Here is a 24309-nt window from a genome sequence, read left to right on the forward strand (position 1 = left end):
AAACCTACACTGCCACTTGCTCTTTTCATTACCAGGAAAAATACATTGTTCTGCCTTTTCGAGACATTTTTTTTACCAAAGTCAACTTCTAATGCAGCCTGCCTCATTTCCATTTCTAACGCTACACACACTAAGTACAAACTCGGTCGAGTGCCGCTGCTCAATGATGAAAAGTCCCTCTAGGTTTCTGCTGCTAATTAAGCAGGAACATTTTTTAAAAGACTGAACCGTTTAACTTGGTGCAAAATATTGGGCTTTGGGAGCATATTGGTTTTTTCACACCAATGGCCTCTTCCTTAATCCCTCCAGAGGTCTAGACGGTCCATCTTTCCCCAGACACCAGATCAGCACATGTACAGTACATCTTTTATTATCTCAAATAAGCAAGAAAAGTCCAATGGTGACACTTTAAATGACCACATGCCCTGTAATACCACAGTCTAAATGGATGACACTTTTTTTTTTAAATAATATACATTTGAACCTTTTATACCTTTTTTTATATACACAGAGGAGGTCTTTTCCTGTATTTTCAGTGAGACTCTTAGAAAAAAGCCCAGAGTAATGCTTCTTCTTATACAATAACTGTACAAACAAATCCTGCTGACCGGTATACACTAGTATGCCTTGTAGTAGAGGTGGCCCACTTTGTCATAAAGTTGGTTACAGTTCAAATGTAAGTTGTTGTTTGTCTTGTTGCAGAGCTCTCCGATGTGCTGCATGTGCGTTTGAATTCCAGAGCATGGCGATGACAGAGCAGCAGGGGGTAGCACAGACCCAAGTTATCTAGTGGCACAAGAGGGGGAGCCCTGGGGTAGCAGCAGGGGGCAGAGCAGCGCTGTGAAGAGGCGCACTTGAAAAGGGCCCTGGTTGACCATTCCCTTTGAGGCGAGTGGATGCAAAAGCCCAGGCCACTCGCAGGTCAGAACAAACACGCACTTTGTGATTGTGAGCGCGAGCGGCTGCAGGCTGGAGCTGACACGGGGCCGGGAGCGACATTAGCCCCACCACACACTCTTTAATCAGCAGGCCATCTTCATTGAACACACACTAAAGTCAGTTTTTAATAAACATATTTGCACTTTGTTGGAATAACAACTCAAACAACTATTGGCAACCACAAAGATCTGAACTTTTTTTTTTTTTTTTTGGAATGGAAGAAAACTTAAAGAAAAAAAAGAACTTTTGCTGTCTTTGATCCAGAAGTGTTAAGACCAAAATAACAGGGTAGTGTAAATGCCGCCCACTTGCCTCGATGTGGAGAACACTGATGCACAGTACAGTTCACTTTAGGAGCTGCCAAATATACACATGAGATCATCGAGTCTTACAAGTGACAGACTTTCTACCTGCTTTTGACCTGGAGAGACTGACAGCTTTAGGAGCGAACGGAAACGATTGCTATGGTAACATTGTTTGGTTTTTAGTCAGATATTGAGACAGCTGTGATTCAGGTAGAGAATCCACCACGATTGCATGCTGCCATTGTATCCTTTGGCAAGACACCCCCATTGCCTTTGAATGTATAGTAAGAGTATTACTGTGCTGGAGCAGTGGCTGGAGAGGGTATATCAACTGGAATAGATCAATTAGGTTTAACAAGGTGGATTAGGGCAGGATAACTCCTCTATCATGTGCAAAGAATCATTTTTATTAATTTATAGTACATCTCTTATTGACAAAGACATACTTTGACATACATAGAGACCTCAACATTCAAACTCGACTGCAATTCACTTCAGGTTATGCAATAATTAACCCTTCCTGGATGAGATATGTGGATGCATTGGTCTCCGAATTACAAAGCACTTTTTAAATGCGTGCCATACATTTGACTATGAACTCCCAGGTTCTGTTCCATGCGGCATTTGAACAATGAGACTTTTTTTCCGGCTCGGAATGCACAGCCAGCCAGATCGCTTTAGCCACATAGCCTGCGGCCATCTTGAGTTTGTGCAGCTACTGCCAAGAAACGCTCTCAACAAGCTCTCCAAAAGCCTAATGAATACAGCATTCAAACATCCTTCATATTTGAGAAAAAATAATCCTATTAATAATAATTGTTTACACCATGTCATGATAGGAACAATAGAAACAACAATGAAAAAAAAAAGAGTAATAAACAATCATTTTGGCGAACAGTGCTGTTGTTTGAGGCCCATACAGAACAATAGGGACAGCCCCAGGGTGTATGGGCAGTTTTTGAGGAGCTCATAGTCACAGTCCCAGACAGGCTACACGTGCCCCCAAAAGTATGAATCTGTTCCCCAAAATTACCACGATAAAACAAGGGGAGCAGAGTTCAAACAGTCCCAGGTTCTTTGGGCGTTGTTTAAAAATTCAAAAACGTGTGTTGCTGATACTTGTTTTTTCTTTGTTTGGTACTACATTCCCCTTAAGTGTTCTGCAGAGCTGGCAAAGGTGCACAAGCCTCTGCTATGTATAAGAGTTATACCTATAGCTGTCCAGTGCAGTAAGTGTTTCTGTTTTGGAGAAGGGGCACCGGGGTTGTGGTGATCCTGTTGAGGCGTGGATTGGACAGGGGGGTAGAGGATTCGGGTACTGGGGTAAGTTTGAAGTCCGTCTCGGCACTTGGTCTTCAGTCCAGAGGTTCTTGTTTTATTCTGATGGGGGTGTTGATGCACAGACTCCTGCGGTCCTCGCGACACAAAACGTACTCGCTGAACTGGGATGAGTCCACGCCGCCGCCGCACGACGCGGCCACACTGAAGCCCTTCAGGAAGAGGCGCTCCAGGACCTGCACAAGATGAGAAAGGTAAGGTCAATTTCACCCCCATAAACATTTACCTGAGCAGTTTGAAAAATGTGAAAGATACTAAAAACTTGGTATTTGAAAGGTTTGTATTGAAAAGAAGATACACTTAGATATACAAAAAGGTTCTTAGTAAACTATTTATAATGCATTAATAAGCACTAGTTACTGTTTTATGAGGCATCTATTGGCATTTATCAGTTATTTATTGATTTTTGTTTTAATAAGCAGCTTATTAATGCTTATTATTAACACGTTGTATATGGTTTATTGATACACAGGTTTTTTGTGAATGGCTTATTCATTTAAATGAGTCATCTACAAATACTATTAATTGTCTGAATGCTTATAAACAAAGAACTAGTGCTTATTAATGCCTTGTAATTTATTAAGGAACCTTATATTAAAGCATTACAGAAAAAAATAAAATACAACAAAGAAAGAAATAGCAAAAATACAAAATTTTAAACTAAATAGCAGGATATTTAAATTCCATTAAGAACCAAAACAACACTTCTACAAACTGAATTAGTCGTACAATAGTTAATTCTCTGTGATTTGTTGTCAAATTCTATGTGATTTACATCATTAATTGTATTAATTGTACAAGTATTTCACTTTATCCATTCAGGGTTTGAAATATTTTCTACTATGCAAAGTAGAAAGGCCAATGACCATTAAGTTGTCTTCAATTCAATTCAATCAATCCATTCAATCAATCTCTCACAATCCTTTACAATGACCAAGTTCAGGTTTTATCGAATTAAATACCCAGCCAATTACACAAAATAAACAACAGACAATTTAGCCTTTAGTCTGCATAACATAATACAAACTAGTTCACTTTCAAAAGTACTATATTCTTTGACAAAAGCACAAAAGTCTCTGAATGTGTAATTGACCCGCTCAAATCACACATTGGACTTTTCTAAAAGGCACAGTGCAGCCCGACATCACACCACCTCTGTAATATTCATTCTGCTCGTGAATCACACCCGCGGCACGAGCTGAAAGGAAAGAGACGAGCCGGGCGTGTTGAGGTAAAGGGTCTGCCCTGCGTAGTGATTACTGCAGCTCCTAATTTGCGTAATGAGGAAAGCTGAGGTCCACAAGTGGATGAGACGTGTGCGGAATAGCGATGTGAAGGAGATATTTAGCTCGCAGTACGGCATGTGGATTCACTTTGAGACGCTTGAACGCAGCATCAGTTTTATCTTCCGTTAAAATGTATGTTTTTGTTGAGGGTATATCAAACTAACTCCCAGAGCAGTGTGTTTACTTATTCCCACGTCCTTTTAACGGAGTGTGCAGTACACTGAAAATTGAAGGTCCAGCTGAGGGCAAAACCTTTCTTCCAAATGCGTGGCTTTAAAAAGTTCACACAAAATGGATTGCAAAAAGTGCACATTTGTGGGCACTGGATCATTGCTTGAACAACGTAATGAAATGCACTCTGTCTCAACCCACTTGTTGAGGCAATCGGAAAGCGAGCGTTCCCTAATTAAAGCACACATGTGGGATGACACGCTGCTAGAACGGAGCACGGGAAAAAGTTCAAAAAACGCCTACGTTGTTGCCGTCCTTGGGCCATACGGCGCTGACAAACTTGGTAATGTGTGAGACAGAAGGGGCGGCCAGACGGCTGACGGTGCGGACGCCTAATTAAGAGACCTGCCCAAGCATCAAACACACTCCCCAAATCCATGACAGATGACAGAAGAGCCTAACGATTATGGAAATGATATTACATAGGCTGCTTTGATCATTGCATCACATTGCATTTTTTTTTTAATTTTTTATTTTTTTACAGCCCCCCGATCATCTCATGTGGGACTCGCTTGCAAAGATATTGGTCACAGAGGAGAATGGCCCGATCAATAAAGATAGAGAACACTTTTATCACTTAATGGCGCAGAAGACTTGGGGGTGTTATTTTAGATAGTTTTGGGATATTTTAATGACTGTACGAGGCCAAACTGTGAATGAGAACGCTGTCGGGGGGATAAACAAAATAATCAAGATGGGGGTTTTAAAAGACCACGGGACAATGCCCTGAGATCTATCCCAGATGACGACATACGCCAGCGCTTGTCCTGGTTGGCTCGGTTCAACAGCGCACACCGCAGGCCTTCAGATCCCAGCTTATGTTGTATTTCCCTGCTTATTTTCCTGACCAACTTGAGCGAAACCATAACAAAACTACACAAGAAGCAGCAAGGCGCATGCAACCTATCCGTAGGACTTTTTTTGTGTGTGTTTGTTTGTTTTTCGGCGCACAGTGATTTGAGTGAAAAATTGAATTACAGCTTGTTAGCGTTCACGTCTAACTGTACTGTACGTGTGCCCTGTGTATATCCTTGTGCCCTGTGTATATCCTTGTGCCCTGTGTATATCCTTGTGCCTGTGTATATCCTTGTGCCTGTGTATATCCTTGTGCCCTGTGTATATCCTTGTGCCCTGTGTATATCCTTGTGCCTGTGTATATCCTTGTGCCCTGTGTATATCCTTGTGCCCTGTGTATATCCTTGTGCCCTGTGTATATCCTTGTGCCCTGTGTATATTCTTGTGCCCTGTGTATATTCTTGTGCCCTGTGTATATCCTTGTGCCCTGTGTATATTCTTGTGCCTGTGTATATCCTTGTGCCCTGTGTATATCCTTGTGCCCTGTGTATATTCTTGTGCCTGTGTATATCCTTGTGCCCTGTGTATATCCTTGTGCCCTGTGTATATCCTTGTGCCCTGTGTATATTCTTGTGCCCTGTGTATATTCTTGTGCCCTGTGTATATCCTTGTGCCCTGTGTATATCCTTGTGCCCTGTGTATATTCTTGTGCCCTGTGTATATTCTTGTGCCCTGTGTATATTCTTGTGCCCTGTGTATATTCTTGTGCCTGTGTATATCCATGTGCCCTGTGTATATCCTTGTGCCCTGTGTATATTCTTGTGCCCTGTGTATATTCTTGTGCCCTGTGTATATTCTTGTGCCCTGTGTATATCCTTGTGCCCTGTGTATATCCTTGTGCCCTGTGTATATTCTTGTGCCCTGTGTATATCCTTGTGCCCTGTGTATATTCTTGTGCCCTGTGTATATCCTTGTGCCCTGTGTATATCCTTGTGCCCTGTGTATATTCTTGTGCCTGTGTATATCCATGTGCCCTGTGTATATCCTTGTGCCCTGTGTATATCCTTGTGCCCTGTGTATATCCTTGTGCCCTGTGTATATTCTTGTGCCCTGTGTATATTCTTGTGCCCTGTGTATATTCTTGTGCCCTGTGTATATTCTTGTGCCTGTGTATATTCTTGTGTCCTGTGTATATTCTTGTGTCCACAGAGAGACTGAGTCCGGTGATCTTGTATGAGGGATGTGATTTATGGTTTCCAAAACACTGAGGCGACTTTTACTGAACTAAAAATAATAATAATAATCTGGCCTTTTGACGTTTAGTATTGTTCATCATTCGTTCACTAGAGACAATTTCCATATTCGATACTTTGATAGTTATACATTCATCTCATCTGCACTACAAGGAAAGAAGAGTCATATTTTTGTTCCTAATTCAACTGCACTACTTCAAAATAATCAAAAATGTACATATCTGACATTAAAAGTTAATTTGCACACTAATATTTTAGTGATAACGCATTGTGTCTCGAGATGTCTCGCCTCTGGCTTTTCGAAACACAAACTACAGAGCATAAAGTCCAGATTGAGCCCTAAACTTTGCTCGTGAGTAACTTCTATAGTATTTTCTCTCTTGACTCTGACAGATCGGGCTCACGTTTTCTGACTGTGTCCGCACTGGGATCAGCCCTCATACTCTGTGCACCTTTCATTCACTGCGCTGCCACCCATCCGGAGAATTGCCCCGCTCATTACTGAACCAGCCGCCGTCGCATTTACAGCAGGGAAGAAGGTGGCGCTGAAATCAAAGTGAACGAGTCTTTATGCTGCGAACCAGAACCAGAGCACGATGTATTATTAATGGTCACTGGAGTGCACACGTTCAGGAGAGGCTAGACGTTTGCCCCACATAGCGTTCGTTGATTGACACCAGTGACACGAAAACATTTTGGACTTTTTTGGGGGGGGGGGACTTTTTTAAATCTGTAACATACCGCCAACATGAGCTAACTTTACTCTGCAAGTTGTTTTTTTTTACTTACAGCTAGTTTCTGGCATAAAACAGCCTAAACTCTCTCTCTCTCTCCAAATTGACGAAGGCCTCGGCCAAATTCTCAACAAAAATATATTTGGACAATGAGGAAGTTGGCAGCACAACACACACAAGCTGCTGGCATTATAAAGCTGAAACACAAGGATGGACAAGCACAGATCGATTGAGTTAAAAATAAAATCTAAATGTATTGACTGTTCTGCCAGTAATTAATTATAGACTTTTTGTTCATTTTAATTGATATGACCAGCAGAAAATCCCCTAAATCTGTAGCAAACTCACAGGTTCTGAATGTTACTTCTTTGATATTGGTTTATAACTAATCTAAAATGTCTTTATAATATGAGTATCAATTCATTAGTACTTGTTAAACAGGCCAATTAAGTCAAGCACTCAATATTAGTTATATGTTATTATAATGATGTCTCTTATCAGAGGTTTGCACAGTTCTCCAGAAAAACCATGAGTCTTGACTATTGTCGCGATACAAAAATTTAAAGCTCAGTTTCCATACTAAGGAAAAGGCTTGATGCGCAATGCCAATTTCAATACCACAGTGCTAATGCCAATGATAAAAATGCAATAAACCAGTCATTTTAAACACAAACTAATAGTACTTTCTTTATGTTACCAGGCGGTCTTACACTAGTTCTGATAAAGCTCAAGATCATACTAAAACTCTTCAAGAATGCTCCCATTTCGTCCTTTTAATAAAAATGTATTTGTTTATTAACCTTTATTTAACCAGGTAAGAAAACCATGAGATCGAGACCTCTTGTACAAGGGTGACCCGGGCCAAAAGAAAGAACATCAATTAAGAACAAATAAAACTAAATTCACTTTTAAAAGTATCTAGTTTCAATACTATTTTCAGTATCGATTTGTATCTGATGTTTTATACTTTTGTCAACCCTCTCAACTACTCACAAGATAAACTATTCCTATTATTTAATGTCCAGGGAGACAACATGCCTCTCCATATTTACTACACACTAATCACAGAGTATTTGTATGTCCCTGCTGAGCGCGGCAGCAGGATTGATGGAGTGGCGGCGTGACACGGGAGTCTATTGGGGCGTGTTGTGTGTTGGCGCGGGCACAAAGGGACAAGGGGGCTCTTGTCTAACACTGGCTTTGCTGTCACTTTGATGAAGGACAGATAGGACCCGGCCTGATCCGAGTGCTTCATCACAGTGATGTATGGAGTGGACGGACGGGCGCGTGGGTGCACCTCTGTGGCTCTTTGGCTAAATGTTTTCTCTGTGTTAAGCGCCTCAGCCTCCTCTCTGTGGAGCTGGAGCTACATCACAGAACAGGTGGTTTGTATTATTCTCTAAATTCCATTCAGGGGGAATCACACGCCAAGGTGGTGTTGTTTATTCGCATTCTTGCACATTTGAATGCACAACAAAGACAAAAAACGAGCTGAACTGACATCATTTAATTCAAGGTTTTTAAGGCACTATAGCTCAGCGACGTGGCATCTACAGTTTGTTTTTAATTTCAAGCACTGATAAATATTGCTACTGGGCATCTCTACTAAACCAAATATGCAAATCACACAACGTCTGATGATAGTTTGTTCAGACTTGTCTATTCGCTGGACACTGGACAGTAAACATAAACTGCACACTCTGGTTGTTGTGGCTAGTAGACAATACAAACTGCGTAACATTATCTTATTGTGACCATGTTGAGTATCACATGGTTTTGCAGTTTGTTAGCCTGATGAGAGATAGCAACGTTACCTCAGCTCCGATAACATCACTACAGTCTGCAATATGTTTTTCCCTCTGTGACACACAATAAATACAAACATTTTAAGGTTTTCACAAACAGCTCTATGTCCTCTAAGGCCTCGGCCCTCTCTGTCCCTGTGGGCTGGGTGTGGTGGCTTTTCCCCAGGGTCCGGGGCCAATAATGTAACAGGATCATAGTCTCATTGTCTGAAGGCCAACACAAGGATTATTTAGCTAACCTTCCCATACCTTCACGCAACAATGAGAGAGGACAGAATGAGTAAGTTGTTTAGAAAAATCTCCCCTTACAGTGAAAAACATCTCCATCTGCTCCGTGTGTCTTCATCTACATCAAGCCAATGAGGCGGCCCATCTCCTGTGCTAGCATATGTGTCTACAGCAGAGGGCGAGTGAGTATGAGAGCAAAGACAGTATTTTATGTCAGTGAGAACTGACTAAAGGATGGAGGCAGATCTTACGGGAACAGCCACTGTCTTCCTCGGCACTTTACCACTAAACACAATTTGATTCTGGCTATTAAAGCGGCACAATAAAAAGTCCTTTCAGACTGTGTTAGTGTGATGCGCTCACATCCAGCAGGAGCTTCACTGGTAAACAGAGGGAGAAAATGTTGTGTTAGTTGATGCGGCCAATTAATTATATTGCAAGTCATTTAAAAATCTATAAAAGAAGTATAAACCGGTTTAGGCTGTTTGAGAAATTGTAAGTATGGTATTAAAAAATGCAATACGTGTATTTCAATGGCCTGAGGCAATGTTATATTGGAGTCTCTTTTTTAAAAGAAGCTGTGTCTTGAAAAGGAGTAAAGCGTAAATTATGCATATCATTTCCCCCTTTTTCCATTCCTCTTCTTCATTTTTCTCAGGAAAACATGGCCGCAGTCCATGTGCGCTTTGTCCCGCCTGTCGGGCTATGCTCTTTGGAGCGGTGTCTCGAGCAGAATGGTGTGGGGGGGAGGAGGAGGGGTAGTGGAGGTGTCAGAGTCCACATTGGGTCTGCGAGAGAGTGTGCTCCAGGGCCAGGCTCGTCTCAGCCCAAGCCTGCGTATGGCTGTGGGCACTGTCTTACACTGCCCCTGTAGTGTGAGCTTGTTATGTTTCCACTTCTCCCTTTCACACAGCTCTCTAACTTTATATCTCATCCGACTGGGACGTTGCTCTATGCTAAATCTCTCTAAATGTATCTCCATCGCTTCAGACTGCCTTGTAGTAAAATACCTCACTGCTTTACAATATTCTCTGACATGAATGACTCCTATATAGAATGGAATAAGAAATTAACTGACTATTACAAACTGTCAAAAGATAAAGTGAAAATATTCCGTTTGCTCAGTGGTGCGGACAAAGAGCTGTACAGTAGTCAGAGAAAACAAAAGGTCCAAGACTAGACCGCTGACTAAATTCTGATGCTTGCAATGCACTGGGTTCAGAACTGGAAATACAAATGTGGGATACTTTACAAAGCACCTGCACATCATCTTCACTGACATTTAACACACAAGAAATCTGTATTCTCTGTGACAAAAGCAATAACTGTCACAAAATCAAACCGTACACATCTGATTAATGAACACGTTATTTGCGTTATGATCATGATTGTAATCTCTCTTGGCACAGACATCGCAGACATCATGGGGGAGTGTGGAGAGTACCTGCACAGAGTTGAGCCTGCAGTAGCCGTTGAGGGGGAAGCGGATGACATGTGTGGGGTCCTGGTTCCAGCCAGCGTTCACAGAGTTACACATGACGTCTCCAGTCTCAGGGAAGATTTCTTCGATGAGGACCTTCTCTCCACTCAGAGCGATCCTCTCTCCCAGGTCCGGCGTGACCCGCACCACCAGGCAGTCACAGGGCTGGGCCATGCGCCGCTGCTCGCGGTCCTGCTTCCAGCGCTCCAGCTCCTTGATCATGGGGGAGAGCTGGTAGTAGCGAGCCTCTTCATACAGCAGGTTGAAGTCCTGCACACAGGCACACACAGGGTCACAACCGTGCATTGTACTTGAGTAGGCTGGAAGTAGCACTAGCTACATTTATGATGCTAATAATGGGTTGCCTGCAGCTACTAATAACAATGTATCCTTGAGCAAGACACTTAACCTCTAATTACTGAGAGGTTACAGTGCACTTTGCTTCCAACTCTATAATTTAATATTTGTCATTTTGGCCATGTGACATTTGGTTTAGTTCAGGATAAAAGTGTAAAACAAAACAATACATATGAAGTAAGATGACCTTTTATCGTCAGGATCATTGTGTCCATAAACAAAGCATCTCTATTCGACTCTCTGCACAAAAGCCATTGGCAACGCGGTGTTAGCCTTTAGCATGTCTCAGTGAGCGAGTTCCAAAAGGCCGTGAGTGTAGCTCCAGTGAAGTGGGCCGGTGCATTCCTGTATGCAGTCTGCAGCAGATTTTCAGCCTCTCCCTCCTGGACATGGCTTGCTCAGGGCAATTTGCCCCTGTGCTCTTGCCTCTAATTTCCCACAAGACCAGATGGCACAATCATTCACTGCTACCATTGAAAAAAGGCGAGGCAGCGGAGGTTTTTCGTTGGAGGAGAGAGGGCGAGGAAATGATATGTGCAAGTGAACATGAGGACAAACATGAGCCAAGTTTAATGTATTCATTGTATGAATGTTATGCTAATGAGGACTGTGTCCCCATGTTAAGCTGCTATTAGAACAAGATTTAATTAGGTTAGGACTAAACAATGAAAAATCTTTTGGCTAAACAATTAGTAATTAATAAATCCCTGCTCTGATAAATGGCAGAAGGAAAGACAGCTTCATTCAGACTAATTTGTTTAGACATCAGTGCCATTTGTATTTATGCTTAGATTATGAATAAAATTGCATATTAATACGTTATCAGCAGACACAATAACCTTGAAAAGCTAATGTGGCGCTGTAGAAACAACATACGTTTACTACAGTACTGCATATGAATTGTCTAGGGAGCCGCAGGACTTACTGAACCTCTGTCGGGTATAGAACCAGCAAACAGCATCATTAACCCTGCCATTTCTGTCGGACTCTTCAGCCTTGAGACGTCTTCCTCACTGCTTTACCCTTCATCTGAAAGACGCCATTATAACTCTACTTATAGTTTAAATGTTGACGCAACACTTCATAAGATGATGGTCTAATATTTAAGCAAAGTGAGTCGTTCTCTTTCTTTCATTCCTGTAGTCTCCGCACACCAGCTGACACTGATAGAGAGACAAGGCGCTTGGGGCTTCTCTCTGAATCAAAGTGCAGTGCCTTCTCCTTCACAGGTCCGGAGCCGTGGATGGATATGTTTTTAATAGGGGTCTGACTGCCGGCCCCTTTAGTCATTCCGAGCACAACACAAGGCTAATCCTAAAAGCGCTAAGGTGATGATGAGAGAGACAGGGCCAGCTCCTCTGTCCGGTCTGCCAGGCTACTCTATACTGCTGCCAGCTTTAACAGACTTCAGTCCTCCGATCCCAATGTCCAGACAGGGCTGTTTGAGCTTCAAAATAATGATCCGACCTGAGCGCCCATCGGCAAGGCAACATTTCAGGGAAGGACAGACGGGGCGCGCACAAAGGCTCAGCCAGAGAGCTGAGATGAAGAACAAGTAAGTGATGAGATCTGTCACCAGAAACTCCCCAAAAGTCCACTGTGTGTTCTGGCAAAAAACCCACACAAGAAGAGGTTAAATGGGAACCACGGAGTTCCTCTTTGTCTTCTAAAAGAACTGAACACCAAGAATGAAAATATGTTCTAGTAGAAATGATTTATGGAAGCACACAAATGTTTCTATTAATTATCTTCATTTTTTATTTCAATTTAGCTGAAACTGGAATGATTTCGATGGCATTTTGAATACCCAGCTAGATAAAGGGTTGGCAGAGTGGTTTGGACTCATGTTCAGGTAATTATATTGGTATATTATTGGTATTCAAAGTGCCCCTGTAACATAAATGCACCTAAATAATTTGATCTGAATAGTGCATCTTAATGATACATAATATAAATGCAAAAACACCAGATTTTAGCTATGGGCAAAAACACTCTTGCACTGGTACAAAACCAGGCTTAACTCTATTAGGTTAAGGTTAAGGTTAAGGTTAAGGTTAAGGTTAAGGTTAAGGTTAAGGTTAAGGTTAAGGTTAAGGTTAAGGTTAAGGTTAAGGTTAAGGTTAAGGTTGCTTAGCTTCCGAGCTCAGACCAGTTCAGACATTCTAAAGGTGGTATGGAAACTCCCGTCGGTAACCTGGGTTGTAGTACTCAGAAGGACGTTAGTACAATTTAGTTTTTTACCCATCCAGAAAAAGCACTAAATACCTGCAAAAACAAAGCAATATTGATTTGAGCCTGAGTAAACCCACGCTGATGCCGCTAACTCTTTCTCCGCTCTGTAAGCGTAGCCCCAATACGACTGAGCAATGCTTACAGTCGTGTGATTAATTGTACTTTGAATAATGAGACGAGGAAGGTTATTAATGGTGAATATTTTGTTCCACTCATGTAGGCTGAGTAGAATTTTTGCATTTTCTATTCTGCTCAGACGTTCACATTGATTTAGCAAAACACACAGCGCCGTGGCAGCCAGCAGCGCAACAGAGCCAGCCCCGGGGCGACGGCAGCCCTGATTGTGTTCCAGATAAGGACACGCACTGTTCACTATTTGCATTTTTCTCTTTTTGCCTCCACATGCGAATTGTAAGGTACGCATATCAACACAGCAGCTCATACAGCATGTTCATGATAAGAAGGAACAATGACGCTGTCGCATTTTGTTCACAGGGATCGCGCCTGATTGGAATGTCAAGACGTTATGTGGAAGCAAATAAGAAAAGTAATGGTTAGTAATTCACAATATCATTTGCCAAACACGCTGTGCTTTCAAGTGTTGTATAAGGTTTGGATGTGGTTCAAATCCGGGTAGCCTGGGGAGCTGGCCGCTGGACAACATGTCATGAATAAATGAAAGATGCAAAAATGACACTGTGGTATAGAAATGAGTGTTCAATGGTGCACACATGTAATAGGTTTTCACAATCACAGTATGTCAAATTAGCTTTGTTGCATAAAAGTGGCTGAATTGATTCAAAGTGTAAAGCAAAATGTCTGCCCGTCTACAAACGTATCAGAAACGCAGCGGAGACAAAATGCCACCTCGATCCGCACGGCCGACCTAAACTCACGCGTGGTTTTAATTATTTATTTATAGCACGTCTGAACACACGCTCGTTTGTAAGAGTTTACCCTCGCACTCACTCATTCATGATTTGTGCCTGCAGCGTCCTTTATTTCTGATAGGAAAGTCACTGTTCAATACCTGGCATTAATACTTAACAGCTGCTGGCATAGAAAAGGCTTATTTTTTAATTTGAGAAACACTATTTAATGCAGCGCTGCGTTTTTGCCGTCATGGTGCGCTATTATCATTGTGCAGTTATTGTGATAGAACGTCTTTTGTTGTTGTTACAAACTACACCCAGTTTACATAAGGATGATGAATTAGTGGTTTAAAGCTCTTTTTACCAGAAAGCATCGTAAGAATACTGAGACATTGAGAGACATTTAAGACTGAAATGGCAATATTTGAGCTCTTACAATTACAATTCTAATTCCTGAATAAAAAAAGGACTTTGAATGTTAATCAATAGTGCAGCACTTTGCACATCTACATTGGCTGAGCTCCATTTACTGTACTTAATGTTCTATTTTTCAGTGTGTGCCTAATTACTGCGTGTACAGGTTATTAACATAATGAGTTGAAGTTGAAGTGGGAAGTAAGACCAGTGTTACTTCCCCCCCTCATACTGGCTGATGCCTTAATGCACTGTAATGTTGTTATGGTGTTCAAACTGTGCAAATCACTGAGCGTCTCTACGGTGCGGAGCTGTGGAGCTGTGGGTAGTGCTCATACCTTGAAGTCTTCTGGAAGGAGCAATTTGCAGGTCCTGAGGAAACTGAGAATGTAGCGGAATATCTCTCCATCCCGGTCTATGAAGTAATGCTGCTTCAAACTGTCCAACACGATGGGCTCCGTGCCATTGAACAGGCGACTGATTCTGGAAATTGAAACGCGCACACACACAAACACACACACACAGACATAATAGAATGAGCAACTCCCTTCAAATGCATGAAACAATTACCCTCCATTTATTTTTCAATTTTATTAGCAGCGAGCTCCAAACGCATTAGCATCCCAGGTTGAAACAAGGGGCTTAAGGCGCACTCGCTCCATTTCAGACTTGTTTGAAGTGTCCCTTCTACACAGATTACAACAACACACACGCCCGCTGCCTGTACTTACAAAAAATTAATAGCATCAATGTGGCATTACAGCTCTATTATTCCAGCTGTCAGAGGGAATGGGAAAGAGGTACGGACCGGTGGAGGACAGCAAGGCACACCTGGACTCAAATGTGTATTATTATCAGACCAAATGCTGGAAGATTTGATGGTTTTGGGCCCAAAAAATGGTAAACAAAGAAGATGTTTTCTAATTACAGGATATTTATGGTTGTGTGGGTTCGTAAGAAGAGGTAAGGTATGTATGTACTTAAGGGCCGTGCAATTAATCCACATTTAGAGATTGAGATTAAGTCATTTCTAATTGACAAAGAGCAGTATAGAACTTTAATTGAGTGGTCCACAGCCAATCAATCTTATGTCAGTAACAGCATGACTTAGGAGGAAGAAATTCTGCTTTTAGTGTCCGTTTGTGTTAAATTGCATTGCATTAAAAGTCTAACTCGTTCAGGAACTTAATATTAACAGCCACAAAATAAAATGGAATCGATGAGGAGAACATAAGGCAAATCTGGTATACTTTATTATTAGTAGTATAAACTAATCTATAAAATGGAGTTATAAAACGAATGGGGTTTGACTAACATTGGATATTTACAATACCAATGTTGGGATTATTTATGTTTGGAAAATTGTGTAACTATAAATTGACAGCTTCTAGGGATGAAAAGTGAATACCACATTATTTTTTTTTAGCGCCAGATGACAATTTCTAGCTTCTCACGATCCATGTAAACTTGAGGCAACTAAAGCTCACACTTCATTGTAATTGGTTGATTCTTAATGCCACACACTCAGGGCATTGCTGAAGCTGACCAATAGGAGGACTGGACAGGGAAAAAGTGTTGTTATTTGAGAGTAGCGCCACATTCAAGAGAAAATGTATAAATCATGATATAACGATTTTATCAAAATAACCGCCACAAGATTCAGTTTTTATCCACCTATTGCCCGGCCCTAACAGCTTCATTACTTCAATCTTCTCCGTCGTCCATTTCCCCATCCACCAGAAAGTAAAAAAAAAAAAAAATCACAAACAGCTCTCAAATATTTCCTCAGGTGATTCAAATTGCAGTGAGACCATGTAAATTGCCCTCATTTACTTTCATCTTGGTTCCCCAAACAAACCTCTGTCCTCCTACTGCCTTGGCAAAGCGAATAATCCGTAGTGATGATGTACACTAGACGCTGTTGCCTGTAACCCTCAACCCGTTTCCCGTGTCGTTTGAGAGACTGCTCTTGGCGCGGCGCTGCGTTTTGCTGCTATTATCCTGGTTTTCGATGTAATCAGCTCTTTAATCACACAACTGCCACTGCATCAGCTGACGGAGCGACGTGACAAAGGATATTGTGAAACCTATTTGTAACCACACGTGTCTGCCCGGTGGAGGGGAGGCCGCCTTGTCTCGCGGAGATTTTTCCCGGGGAATACTGCTGTAATCCTATCTCCAAGTTAAACCAAACCACAGCAATTTATCATTTTACACTATAAAGATCTGGATGTCACTACGAATGTGATTTTTCTTTGAGTGGACTGCACTAAACCACACAATAAAGCCTCGGCTCTCTCCATTGCTCTGCCGTTCTTGTACTTTCTGTCTTTCTACCGTCTCCATCCTTCTTCTTCTGCCTTACTCTCTGGAAATCGATGCAAAATGCTTTATAAAAAACCAATACTCATCTCCCTGTTTGGCCCGAGGTGTTCCTTTCTCATATGGTCTTGCAATTCTTCCAGCTAGAATTTCACCATACCCCTGCAGGCTACCTCTGTTTTTCATCTCCACTTTTTTAAAAAGCAATTAAAATGCTGCCTGTTTTTCTTTTCTTTCTTTCTCTCTCTCTCCCTCTTTCTCCTCTGCTCCTCGCTCTCACTTTCTCTCTTTCTGTGTTGGTCTGCTTGTGTTTGCCTCTCGCTTAAACCTTCAATACAAGGGACGAGTTATCAAACAGGTTGGAGATTATAGACTTTAACAATACCGGCCTCATTGTCGGGTACACCGGTTCACCTTCCCTTTTGAATATTGGCACCTGGAGTTGCATCCGAACGCAATTATTCCACTATCATTGTATTATTTTTCTGTCAGATGTCCCTGCTTTGCTCTTCTTAACTTATTCATGCTCGTGATATATACTAGAGCAGGGGTTCCCAAACTTTTGATACCGGGACCCCCAAAATAGCCAGGCAACTGACAATGGATTGAAGGTTTTGCAGTATTCATGTAATAAGCACAACATTTATAATATATTAATAGACTAAATACAGTGTCATAAATGAATTCGTTCCAGAAATGGCCCCCAGCTCCTGTCTCTCTATTGTACTCGAGGACATTCAGAAAATCTAGTCATAACTTGCATCGTAAAGACTACATATATCTGAACAATGGACAATACAGAATGTGAACATGGATTTAATAAGCAGTAACTGTAAACAAGCCTTTGCTTATTCTAATTTATCTGTTTTGGGCAATTAACTCTTTGTACCAAAACTTGCATCACGTGGCAGTAACTCAAAGCAAGTATTCATAAGAAATAATGTAATGTTGTCAAGACACGAACACTTTTAACTTGACTTCGATATTAAGGAAAAGGCTTGATACTTAATACCAAGTTTGATATTAGAATGATAATTAAAAGCACTTTTTTTTAGACCATAGAAAGTAATCTACTCAAAATAATATCAGTTTTTCTACAATTATACTAGTTCTGATAAAGATCAAAACCACTCTAAAACTGTTAAGGAAAGATCAGATTTTGTCCTATTCATTGGATTTTTTTCGGGATCAATTCATGGTCAAAAGAGTATTTTGTTTCGATAATTTTAGTATAAATTAATGTCTGATTTCCTCTTCACAATCTTAATATAATGCCACAAACAGTCATATTCTAATCACATGGGAGTATTTTGGGTGATTATTCTTTTCTAATCTCTCTAAGATTGTTATCCTGTTGACATTTTTCAGCAAACAGGGCAAGTCACGTTCAATATTTATTCCCCCTTTAATAATTCTGCTGCTTAATTTTCAACTTCCAGATTTGTTCCTCGAATTAAACTGCTATGATTCACTAATTAGATCCCTCTATCGAGCCACGTTGCTAGTAGCTGTGCCTAACAATGTGGCCAGCCTATGCACGAGTAGTACAAGAATGTATAAATATGCCACAAAAAAGTGAAAAATGAGGAGGGAGGAGGCGGGAGTGGGAGGTTATCAAGGACAGAAACAGCTCAGATCTGCCACCCCGGCCGTGCGCGGGGAGGCAGGCAGCGGGGCAGTAGGTGGGCTTGATCTGGCAGGATTCATGCAGCAGCAGGAACTCGGTAGAACAGCCCGAGGACAAGAGCTGAGGGAGGTGGGAGTACCCAGGTATCACTTAAACACAAGCTGGATCTGGAAATGTGAGCGACTAATGGACAATGAAAGAGTCCACAGCCTGAGATCCGCGCGGTCACGATACTCACACCTCAGACTCGATGATAGGCTTGATACTCGATACTGATTTTGATGATAAAAAAAACAGCACCACTTTCTTTATATTACCATGTGGTCGAGTACTTGTTCTGATGACGCACAAGATCATTCTAAAACTGTTCAGGAAAGGTCAAATTCTAGTTTTGAGCCTCCTTTTCGTGTCGATGTGTGATTTTCGATACATTGGACAAACTTATTTGAGACACAACTCAATTATTGCTGGTGTCACTGACATTTAGGTCTGTTACGATAATTACTGTATCAACCTATTTTTCATTAATTAATAAACATTAGCTGGAATATTTTTTGGGGCTCAATATTTATCGCGTTTACAATTTCTTTGCAATAGTGGGAAATGGTATAACATACTATGACTATAGAATACTAAATAACTACTTACGCGCTTCATTGCAGGTCATGTTTTTGAACAGTATCGCATATTTAGAAAAGGATTTTCTGAGATTATCTGGCTTTTTGGTTCTTGTGTCAGTGGCAGTTTCAATATTGTTGTTTTTCTACAGCAATATATCATACTTCAAAGTTTCTTATCATGACAGGCCTGCTGACACTGACAAATAAAGACTTTTACACAAGCTAATAAAATGTAGCTGATGTTCAATGTCTTTGTTGAATTGTATGATTTCAAATAACATATATTGACTTATATTAAATTCATACAACTACATTTTGAACTATACACAGCCTGAATCATGTCGTATTATCTGAAAAATAAAGCAGATAATTAACTTTTTGACAAATGTTTGAATCTTCCTCGTGTGGAAGTGTATGACACTTTATTGCAATAAATACAATACAATACAAGATACAATATATGCAGTGCAATTCAGTAAATGGAATACTGGCTCGTTTAGCTTCTGTTTCAGATGAACTATGATGACTATGATATCACTTTGCATGATCAGATCCTAAATCTAAGCACCTTTTGAACTCATACATGTAACTTGGATTTGTATGTTCATATCTTATTCATTTTATTTCACGGCGACAATCTTTACGCTGCGTTTTACTCAAGAAACAACAATAACTAACTGAAAATGTGAATGCTACCAGGCGATACGCTCATCCAATATGATAATTCAGCCAAATTCTCCTGCGGTTCAAGTTCCCCTCCCTAGTGTGAATCTACGCAGAATCACATCAAACTTTTATGACCCCTGTCCCTTAATTTGGCCCGTATGGAAGAAGATGAACAACCAGACATTAGTTACTAGACTAACTTTCTCTTGGCACGCTGCATTATTCAGCACCAATCTATTAAAAGTAATCCTCAACTTGAATCTCTTTAACCCTGTTCTTTTATGCTTGTCATCTCTCCTCTCCCTGCACCTCACGACTGGACCATATGCGGCGTATATATGTGTGCGTGCCTCTGCCAGTGTGATTGTTTTGCTTTCTGCTGTCAGCCATTATCCTAATTCACACAAAAGAGCCCCTCCTTCCTCCACTGGCTCCAGCGGAAAGTGAAGCCCCCGGGCCAAATGTACACTGAGGAGGCTGGGAGAGAGAAAAGAAAGAGAGAGTGGGAGAGGACGCAGAGAAGAGAAGGGCTAAGACAAGAGAACAGAACATTCACACTAGTCTACAACTCCCCTTTGCTTGACATTGAGGAGCTTGTCAGATGTGGCCCCCATTTCCGTGATTTCTATGAATCATTCAGACTAGAATTAAAAATGAGCAAAAATAAATAATCGTCCAGTTCAGAAGTAAATATGTGTTTGCGTTTATGAATTTCTATTAATTATACGACTATACAAGGCCCTGATGCAATTTTATTTCCGCTATTAAAAAAAACAAATCCAGCAATAGTGATGCCAGTGAACTACTTGTGCCCATCAAACGCCCAGATAAATACAGAAGGTTCCACAACAATTCAACAATCCAATCAGTGGCTTTCTCTGTGGTTCCCTCAGAAACGAACGCCAGGAGGAAAGAAGTTCCAATAAACGAATAATTGCTGAAATTCCATGCTAAAATCCTGTGAAATCATATTCTTACTAATAAATTATATCGATACTACACTAATATTGAAAACTTATCAAAATAAACAGTTGTATTATTAATAAGAAATACCACAAACAAATCATCTACAAATCCACTCAAATATTGGACAAGTTGTTCAGCGCATGTTAAAGCGGCTGATAAAGATGTACAACGCCGTGGTTTCAGGCTGAAAACGCATCTTAATAAATAAAACAATGATGAGTCCTTTCGTCTCATGACATCTTACAGAGAGGAATAAAAGAGAGAGTTTGAAGGGATTTCCTGTCAGCGGACTCAGTGAATATCAAGACGCTATTACCAGGGGATTATGGGGGATTGTTTCCTGTAGCCAATTTGGCAGAATTTCTAACAACCTTCTGTATGTTTACCTTGGCTCACATGGGAACCTGTCAGCTGATGTGCAGTCTGAGGCGGGATGTAGCGCTGAGTGACAGTCTGTGTACAAGGGAGCAAATGCACGGGCTTGAAAGTGATGTGTTTTAAAAGGGGAATGGTTAGGGAAGCAGTTATTTCAAGTATTTCAGAAGGAATTGGTATGTGTATGCGGCTAAAATCATCAACAGGCACGAGGGTGGATTATCGAGACTTCGGACAAAATAGACCTATACTGACATTTTGTTATTATTATTATTTGTTTGATTTGAAAGATCTGATGTTCATCTAATTCATATTAATACTCATAGATGTTCAATACTGAATGTAAAACCTGCCACTTCCACCAGGCCACACAGAGCATTGGTCCTGACTTTTTGACAGCTGTATAATAGTCTGAAAATCAAGAAAATATTCAAAATAGTGACTCAAAGCATTTTATATCTGTTAGTCTCTATAAAACCAGTAGGGCTCAAAGCAGTTTAGAGCTTTATTCCTAAAAGGAGACGTTATCTAAGCTATAAAACATGAAACTTCGTCACTCAATAATACCACAGAGATCATTTAGAATAAATGTCAAAACTAGAATTGGACTACACTACACAAACAGTTGTCACATTTACAGCTATAATTGGCCGATCATAAATGAAATGACAGAGTGATAAAACGTGTTACCTTGAGTCGGGGTACTTGGTGAGGGTCGCCAGGCTGCTGGTGTACATGTGCCCCCCGACGTCAATGTGCACAGGCGCGTTCGCCTTGGTGAGCTGCGCCGGCAAAGGGATGCCCTGAGTGGCCAGAGGAGAGACCGGGGACCGGGTCAGCGACAGCCGAGACATGCTTCTGCCCTCCTGAAAGCAAGTGTAGAGAAAAGCCATGGGAACCACAGAAGAGGAGGCAGAGTCCGCACACACCGTGATCCTACACGGGGGAGCAACAACTATCTTTTCTGGATACTATCATATCACTTCCATAACTGTCTGGTCGCATGTTTAGCCCGGAAATTATTGCCACCGCTCTAATTAAGTATGTTTGCATCTTTTCTTGCGGCACCGGAGGCGAGGATCGGAGAATGCTTATTAGAGGAGCAGGGTGAGAGAGAGAGGTAGAGATAGACAGGCAGATATGTGAGAGAGAGAGAGAGAGAGAGAGAGAGAGAGAGAGAGAGAGAGAGAGAGAGAGAGAGAGAGAGAGAGAGAGAGAGAGAGAGAGAGAGAGAGAGAGAGAGAGAGAGGAGGAATGCTTAGGTGCCAGCCTCCAGGGGAATAAAACAAACTGCTGCTGCAACATTCTAATTAAAGGTCGCCTTATGTGTTAGACGTGATGTGCCCAGACACACCAAGTACTAATCTGAAGCGACAAAACACCAGGGCAGAAAGGGCCCCTCTCTTTCAGGAGCCAACTTTCTCAAAAGCAATTTACAAAGACAATAAACACACAACCCGAGATTTCATTATAATGAATCTGGTTTTAAAAATACAACTGTACAAAAGGCAAGCCAGTTACCAGCAGCTTTAATAAAGACAAGACAAAAAGAAGTTTGAAATTGAAATGTGCTGGTAAATCACTTCAGGCACCGTGAGCGCAGGTGTCAGAGTTACGCACTGGAGGTCAACGTGTGGCACAAAGACAAAAATGGCATAACTAAAATAACAGACAAATGAATAGTCTAATTGGTCGAACACAACAATAAATCCCATCCGCTGTTCCAAGCAGACAATGTGGCTCGGTGGCTTGATCAAAACGAGGGCAGCTGTTGTTTGAGTGTGACTGAAGGCCAGATGTGGCCCCGGGCCCTGGGCTGGAGGTGCCTTTGGACTCAAAGTGAGACTATTTTTTCCTCCCACCGTGTTTTGTCTCGGTAGAGTGTTGGGTAAATGCGATTACAAGAGGACGGGATTAGGCAGCATTGCAAATCCGCGAAAAGAGGAAAACTTGGGACGGACTTGACAAGTTTTCTGGGATCCCACGCACGCTTGTGAAATACCTTTAATTCTCTGCAACATCCTCCGACAGCGCACGGACAGACATTGCAGCAACGAGGGTGAATTCCTCCACAACACCTGTCCACGGTGTCCAGAGTGACCGCGAACGAGGCATTAACTTTCCCATAGGAGCAGCTATTCTTTCCGCTGACCCCATTCATTTAAAAAACGCGAGTATCCCGTTTCCTCTCGTGACAGCCACAGCAGACAGAACACCACGCACGGAACAAAACGAGCACAACAAGTGTCTGCAAAAAACAACCACAGCAACAACAAAAATAATAGAATAATCATAAGAGTCGCGCATCCGAAGCAAATCCTTAATTCTAACAAATACTCAACATGGCGTCTTTTTTCCCAGCTGGGAATTAAGAGCACGAAACTGGTTGACACAAAAAAAAGGCGTAGTGTCTAAGATGCTAGAACACGTTGACACCCTTAAAAAAATCAAAGCACACAGCAAGATAAATAAAATAATTTAAAAAAAAAAGGTTCAAAAGTGTAGCGGGAACGCAAGCATGCCAATTCACCAATCGCCCTACCGTTTCAAACATCGTAGGAGATCCTTAATAAATCCGCACTGGCAGACGGTCCCGGTCGATGTGCGCGCACCGTCAAATAGTCGCGTATTGTCTCCCAAAAATGCGCCGGAGTTGGGTCGGAACTGGCTCCTCCGTGTTGGCTACGCGGTGCCACGGGGAAAGCTCTGCGACGGGCGAGAGTGCGTGACCGAGATGGACTTATCTTGCAATGAGTCTCTGTGGCTTTAAATGGTTCGATTGCAAAGTCTGCCTCGACCTGTCCTCAACGAGCCCCTTTGTACCAAAGTGCACAGGACGCGTCCTTACCTTGTACATGGATGAGACGATCCTTCCCCCCTTTTTGACGCTCTTTATTTGGATACGCGTAAAAAAATGGTGCGCTCCGGGTGTGAACCGGCACTGTATTTATTTCTTTTTGCTTCTTATCTGCCTTTTTTTTTGCCTAAATGAAACTGCCCCTTCAGTTGGTTATGGGAAGAAGAAAGGCAATAATCCGTCTCTAACAGAGCAGGGCTGAAAACGCAGATTCTTGCTCCGGGCTGCCCATGCGCCTCTGGGCCAGGGATTAGGCTACAATTAGCTCAACTCCACTCTTTCGCGCAGACAATTTTTTCTCAAGGAACACAACGTGATGCCCTCCCCTTCGATCCCAGCTCACGTTTACCGATGTAAAAACCACGTTTGAAACCAAAAAGTTGCGCTTTGACGCCGTGACTTGTGGTTAGAGGGGATGTCCTAACAGGCAACTGCCAGTCTCTGTCTCTGAGAGGATTTGGAACCGCAGAAAGACATTTGAATCATTGTCAGTTGTTCTGATGTGAGAGTCCCCAGGGCAGTTCCAGCTAAGAGGCATTCATTTCCATATCTCCATTCCCAATGTAAAGTTTACAGTGCCACTGCCCCGCGCGGTAACGATATAAAT

The 24309-nt window shown here is 41.7% G+C and overlaps 1 protein-coding gene across 3 annotated transcripts; it reads right to left on the reverse strand.

Moving 5' to 3' along the window:
* Positions 1–352: 352 nt before the first annotated feature.
* Positions 353–23718, reverse strand: LOC140381758 (BTB/POZ domain-containing protein kctd15). 3 transcript variants are annotated; one of them, XM_072465897.1, is made up of 5 exons: positions 23694–23718; positions 21536–21711; positions 14608–14752; positions 10359–10664; positions 353–2758 (listed from the first exon to the last, which is right to left on the reverse strand). In XM_072465897.1, the coding sequence occupies exons 1-5, from the start codon at positions 23700–23702 to the stop codon at positions 2600–2602; spliced, it is 795 nt and encodes a 264-aa protein (XP_072321998.1). In that variant the 5' UTR covers positions 23703–23718; the 3' UTR covers positions 353–2599. The 3 variants fall into 3 exon arrangements, with proteins under 3 accessions (XP_072321998.1, XP_072321997.1, XP_072321996.1); XM_072465896.1 differs by lacking the exon at positions 23694–23718 and adding an exon at positions 23388–23541; XM_072465895.1 differs by lacking the exon at positions 23694–23718 and having other exon boundaries at positions 21536–21960.
* Between the last annotated feature and the right edge of the window lie 591 nt (positions 23719–24309).

This window comes from Eucyclogobius newberryi, unplaced genomic scaffold (genome assembly GCF_026437365.1).
Source record: "Eucyclogobius newberryi isolate DKJ021-1_F unplaced genomic scaffold, fEucNew1.0.hap1 SCAF_5, whole genome shotgun sequence".
Classification (NCBI taxonomy): Eukaryota; Metazoa; Chordata; class Actinopteri; order Gobiiformes; family Gobiidae; genus Eucyclogobius; species Eucyclogobius newberryi.

Coding starts and splice junctions, on each gene's coding strand:
- LOC140381758 (XM_072465895.1), bottom strand. CDS start 21,738: ATGGCTTTTCTCTACACTTGCTTTCAGGAGGGCAGAAGCATGTCTCGG. Junction 10,665..14,607: donor TCCTTCCAGAAGACTTCAAG/GTATGAGCACTA, acceptor GCCTGTGTGCAG/GACTTCAACCTGCTGTATGA. Junction 2,759..10,358: donor GCAGGCTCAACTCTGTGCAG/GTACTCTCCACA, acceptor CATCTTGTGCAG/GTCCTGGAGCGCCTCTTCCT.